Source organism: Caenorhabditis briggsae, assembly GCF_000004555.2.
Source record: "Caenorhabditis briggsae complete genome, chrIV, whole genome shotgun sequence".
In the NCBI taxonomy this organism is placed as follows: Eukaryota; Metazoa; Nematoda; class Chromadorea; order Rhabditida; family Rhabditidae; genus Caenorhabditis; species Caenorhabditis briggsae.
Genome location: NC_013487.2, coordinates 15667950 through 15674213, shown reverse-complemented (window position 1 = coordinate 15674213; position 6264 = coordinate 15667950). Strand labels below are relative to the sequence as shown.

General features: G+C 35.8%; 1 protein-coding gene across 1 annotated transcript in view; it reads right to left on the bottom strand.

Annotated features, from left to right (window-relative positions):
• Cbr-plx-1 overlaps positions 1–3480 on the bottom strand; it is a gene marked incomplete at both ends in the record, with an annotated part of 20667 nt that extends 17187 nt beyond the window's left edge. Inside the window, 4 exons of the mRNA XM_045236286.1 lie at positions 159–329; positions 385–500; positions 2157–2286; positions 3322–3480. Coding sequence (XP_045095281.1) covers positions 159–329; positions 385–500; positions 2157–2286; positions 3322–3480 — 576 coding nt within the window. The remainder of the gene's footprint in view (positions 1–158; positions 330–384; positions 501–2156; positions 2287–3321) is intronic.
• Between the last annotated feature and the right edge of the window lie 2784 nt (positions 3481–6264).

The window sequence follows — 6264 nt, the reverse complement described above, 5'->3', positions numbered from 1 at the left end:
TGTTTGGGCTCATTTTAAAGCTCGTTTCAAGCTGAGTGTGATTACAGCGTTAGTTTCTCAAAATTTCCAGGTTTTGGGGTGTAATTTGAAATTTAGAAAAATATTGAATTTCAAAAATGGCTCATTTTTCTCCAATTTTTTGCCAAAAAAAAACGTACCCCACTGCCAATAGTCGCACCAACATACAGTACCGGGTCCGTGGTTAGATTCGCAGGTCCTTGACCCACAAAAATGACCACAGATGATGACGTGTCATTGGAGACGCGTGGTTCGATGGCTTCCGAGATGACTTCAGAGATGTTGTGCAGGTTTCTGAGACGGCAGCGACCCTGGAATTTAAATTTGAGTTCAAAACTACAGTAATCTTTGCTAGGATTACTGTACCTGATACAAATTACTGCACTCTATCAGTTTCGATGATTTATCATAGACGGCGAGGGCTTTCGTGTGGGAATTCGTTCGAGACAGTTGATGGCGACAGTCTTCACGGTTTCGAGCATCTGGAAAATATGATTTTGGGTTACTGTAGTTGCAGAACCTCTCAAAATATGAAAGTTGGCGCGTTTAGGTTCATTGACATCAATTTTAGAGTCTTTTAGACCGATTTTCAGTCATTTTGAACCATTTCTCTTCAATTTTAAGCTAATTTTCAGCAGTTTTATTATTTCAATGTCCCATCAAACAATTTTTGAAACATGTTTTTTAATATTCGTCTGTTTCCAGGTCATTTTCTGCTCATTCTGCCCTAAAACGGACCAAAAACGGACCAACGGCGGGCCAAAACCCATAACTTCTTTCAAACTCAATATTTTTGGACCAAATAAAATGGGGTTGATAGAACTTAAAGAGTTCTACAAAATGGTATTATTTGAGTTACTGTATATTGTCTATGAAAAAAGTAACAAGCCCAATAAAATGGGGTTCAAGAGAAATCCCCACGCTAATGGAATGAGCCGCCTCCCCCCACCTCTCAAATTTGAGCCCATGTATCTCATTTTTTGTAAGAGATATCAATAAGTTGTTAACTGATAAAATGTTGCTGATAACATGATGAACATTTTATCAGTTGACCACTTTTTTATATCTCTCACAGTAACCGAGATAAGTCATCTTAAAGTAGACGCCTTTTTTATCACTGGATTTTGTGATTTTGGTAGAAGTCGCTTGTCCACTTTGAGCCCAGATATCTCCGTTCCTGTAAAAGAAATCAAAAAGCGGACAACTGATAAAACGTTACTGATAATATGATAAACATTTTATTAGTTGACTACTTTTTCGTATCTCTTACAGTAGCCTAGATAAATTAGCTCAAACTTGACTAAAAGCTAGGGAGAAGGGGAGAGGGGGGAGGTCATTCTTATGGTATTTTGCTCATAACTTTGCTTTTTGACAAGCTACAATAATTCAATTAATATCATTTTGTAGCTCTTATGTTTTTCTGTCATATCCAATTTATTTTGTCTAAAAATATGTATTTTGAAAAAAGTTATAAATCTATTTCTGGGTAGGACCGGTTGTTTCTCGTATTTAGCTCCTATTTAGCTCGTTTGAGCTCAATTGTTCTCCAATTTTCTATATTTTTCGATTATACATCCCTTTTATAATAATCTCATCTATTTTTTGTCAGTTTAATACTAATACAATAGGGGACACCCACTTATACCGGGCAGGCAGGCGCGGCATACTTCAAAATCTAAATCCCTCTTTTATGTATTTCCAAGTGAGAGAGATGACAAGTGTGTTTCCGACGTCTTCTGATTTAGAAGACATCGATAGAGAGAATCAGAAGAAGGGGAAGACCCCCTTCCCCTTATAAGGACCTCAAAAGAGGATTATGGTAATTAGGGGGACCCTCCCGCCCCCCCCCCTAATTTGTCATTTCTTGACTCTCTAGGAAATCAAAATGGACCACTCATTTGTGTTGAATGTATGCAAGTTTTAGGGTCCATGGGAAAAGGGTCCCATGGGAATTTTCAATTTTGGACAAACAGACACACAGATGGATTTAAAGGTTTCTTTTAAATTTGGGTGTTCCATAGAGCGCAAGTGCACGTTTTTTCTTTGCAAGAAGGGTTCAGTTAATTTTAGTTCATATTTGTTCAAAATATTCAATTTTGGCGCCAAATCGCAAAATTCAAAAAAATTCAGATTCCTACCTCTACAAAGTGGCGAATCGTCTTGTGGACCCGTTTGTACGTGTCGACGGACCGTCAAATCGTCACTCGTCAAATCGTAGAGACCATTGACCGCGCCGACGAATACCCGTGTTGTTGATGGATCGATAGCCTGGAAATTTTTTTTAATTCTGGATTTTTGGAAATTTTTTTTCCAAAAAATCGAAATTTTGAGTTTCCGGATTCAAAATTATTTATTTTTATATCAAATTAATACTCAGAACTTTACAAGCTTTAAAATGAGCCCAAACACGACTAGGCTCCGCGTACTTTGGTTTTTCAGACGCGTCGCGGTCGTGCGTCGCGTGCTTTGTTGAAATTTCAAAGTGGGAGGAGCTTAGCCGTGTTTGGGCTCATTTTGAAGCACTCGATGAGCAAAATCTATTAAAAACTGTTAAACCTGGATATCATCGTGCGAATTTCAAAAATTCAAATGTTCAATATTTTCAAAAAAAAAATATTTTTTTCAAATTCTCTAAATTTCCCAACATTCTCCAAATGTTTGTATTTTGATGTCAAATTTGCATTTAGCTCATCAAGAGCTTTGAAACGAGCCCAAACTCGACTAGGCTCCGCCCATTTTGAAATTTCACCTAGACACGCGACGCACGACCGCGACGCGCCTGAAAAATCAAAGTGGGCGGAGCCTAGCCGTGTTTAGGCTCATTTTGAAGCTCTCAACGAGTCAAACAATAATTTGATACTTGTTATATAAAAGTTTCAAGTTTTACCAGTTATTTTTCGCGAAAACTCGAGTTTTATGAAAATTTTGAAAAACTTTTTTTGAAATTTTATTTTTCAACAATTTTGAATTTTTTAAAATCTCACAATTTCAATTTTCCGGGGTGTAAAACGCGGGAAATTCAAATTTACAAGTTTCAAATCTCTCCAATAGCTCCTTTTCCCAGTTTTCTGCTCAACAAGAGCTACAGTAACCCAGGAACCCCGAAATTCGGATTTAGGTCATTCTTAATCTTTTTTAGGCGAATTTTTAGGATTCCGGACTAGTTTTTCAGGCTGAAAATGCTGAAATTTTCGATTTTCAACTAAAATGGCCATTTTCAGCAAAAAAAAAACCGGGAAAAATTTTTTTGGTACAAAAATTTTTTTTTGGAATTTCTAAAATTTCCAAAAATCAAAGACTTACCATTTTCTCAAAGACCTCCTGTCCATTTTGACTGGGATTTTCAAAAACGAGATTATCATCGATCGAGTACACATTGTTGCTGTTTTTAGCCGCCGCCAGGACCCGATTGCTCAGCAATAAAGGCAATAATAAGAGGAAAAATTGAGGAAATTTGAGCATTTCATGGCCTATTTTTCATTCATTTGAGGTGTACTGTAGAATCCTATCTATCTATATTGGATGGATGGCTTGGCGGGAAATCCTGTAAAATTTGAATTTTTTGAAATTTTTTTAAAATCAAAAATCAATAAAAACCGGGCGGAAACGATAGAGTGTGTTCTGACCTACATTTGTTTAATGTGTGATGTGATAACACACACACAGTTCTTATCATTTTTTATCAATTTGGGGGGGGGGGGGTGGAAAAAGATGGGAAAATGACCAAAAAATGGGGGAAAATAACTTTTAACTTTGAGCCCATTTATCTCATTTCCTGTAAAAGATATCAAAAAGTGATCAACTAACAAAATGTTGCTGATATTATAATAAACATTTTATCAGTTGACAACTTTTTGATATCTTTCAAAAGAAGTGAGATATATAGGCTCAAAGTAAACGGTCCGGGTGGCGTTCTAGAGGAAAAATCAATTTTCAGCATTAAAAATGGCTGAAATATGGCTGGAAATTGAAAAATATAGGAAACGAAAAAAATTGCATTTAAAGAAGCTTAGAAATTCAGAACTTTCAATTTTAAAAAATTGTTTTAAAAAAATTTTTTATTAAAAAAAAAATTTTTTTTTGAAACTTTTCGATTTTTCCCAAAAAAGGGATAAACCTCTCAACTTAAAAGTTAAGTATGTTTCTCATACTAGTGGTTAAAAACGTTTTTGCGGTTTGACCCAGAAAAAAAAACCGGAAAATTCGTCTTCTTTTTGGTTAAGTAGTACGTACTTGGAGATTGGAAGGGGGGGGGTGATTCAGAAATTCAGAAATTCAGAAATTCCAAAAATTCAGAAATTCAGAAATTCAGAAATTCAGAAATTCGGAAATTCAGATTCGGAAATTCAGAAACTCAGAAATTCAGAAATTCCAAAAATTCAGAAATTCAGAAATTCAGAAATTCAGAAATTCAGAAATTCAGAAATTCAGAAATTCAGAAATTCAGAAATTCAGAAATTCAGAAATTCAGAAATTCAGAAATTCAGAAATTCAGAAATTCAGAAATTCAGAAATTCGGAAATTCAGAAATTCCAAAAATTCAGAAATTCAGAAATTCAGAAATTCGGAAATTCAGAAATTCAGAAATTCAGAAATTCAGAAATTCAGAAATTCAGAAATTCGGAAATTCAGAAACTCAGAAATTCCAAAAATTCAGAAATTCAGAAATTCAGAAATTCAGAAATTCGGAAATTCAGAAATTCAGAAATTCAGAAATTCAGAAATTCAGAAATTCGGAAATTCAGAAACTCAGAAATTCCAAAAATTCAGAAATTCAGAAATTCAGAAAAACCAAAAATTCAGAAATTCAGAAATTCAGAAATTCAGAAATTCAGAAATTCGAAAATTCAGAAATTCAGAAATTTGGAAATTCAGAAATTCAGAAATTCAGAAATTCCAAAAATTCAGAAATTCGGAAACTCGGAAATTCAGAAATTCAGAAATTTCGAAATTTCAACAAATTTCAAAAATCTTAACTCTAGGGATCGATTCTTCAGGAACCCTAAAAGTGGGCGGAGCTTATATTCAAAAAAAAAATAAAAAAAGAAACAAAAAAAGTTTCGAAATATGGAAAAGAACACACAAATAGTGTCTATACAATACCTATACCACAGGCACAGTAAGAGAGAGTGAGAGAGTGAGAGACGCAGAGAGACAAAAAGAAAGGAATCTCCAAGGACATCGGAAAAGAAGAAGAAGAAGAAGAAAGTCAAGGGGGTCCCCTTCCTTCCAATCGAAGAATCACAATTCGATTCGAAAAATGTAGAGGCAGCGAGAGAGTGTAGAGGGGGTGAGAGACGCAGACAGCACAAGTGATTTTATCGAGCGGAGAAGAAGAAGAAGAAGAAGGGTTTGGGGAGGTGTGTGTAAAGTAATGAGAAGAGAGAGGGAGAGGGAGAGAGACGCAGAGAAAGAAACAGAGATACAATGAGTTAGCAGAGTGGGAACACCCCCCCCCCCCTCTTCTAACAAGTGTTTCAACTTTTGGCGTGGACATCCGGACATTTGGATAAACAGAAAATGAAGAAATGTCTACTTTTGGTGCATTAAAATGTGGAAAATCAAGTTCAAGAATCGAGTTTCTAGCTCTTCTAGAAGCCAAGTTATAGTGATTTAAAGTTTTGAAGGCTAGAGACGCAGCATGTCTCGTCGTCTGGCGTCTCTAGCCTCCAAAAATTTGAAGAGCTATATCTCAGCTTCTAGGCGGCCTAGAAACTTGGTTTTTGAACCGGAATGAAGCCCGGAGTTTTAGCTATCAGATAGCCAACATGACCAACTTGATGTTTTCCTTTAAAATCCGAGAATCACATCTCCAAATTTTCCGGAAAGGGGGTTTAATGCTTCAAAAGTAGAGAATTTCTTTGAAACTTTTTCCTCTTATTTTGCTCCGGGTGAGGAGCAAAATAATGAGCCAGTTTGAAGGTTTTATGGGGTCGTCTTCAGAACGAAAGAGACCACCACCACACGAAAATGATCAGAGAGGGGGCGGGAAATTTTAAAAAATCCCTTTTTTTCAAATAATTGATTTACCGTAAAACCTGTATTAGAAAGCCACCCGGATCGTTTACTTCGAGCCTATATATCTCACTTCGTTTGAAAGATATCAAAAAGTTGTCAACTGATAAAATGTTTATCATGATATCAGCTACATTTTATTAGTTTACAATTTGTTAATATCTTTCACAGGAATCGAGATATATAGGCTCAAAGTAGACGTCTTCAGGAGGGGCATTCTGTTGGAGGGCC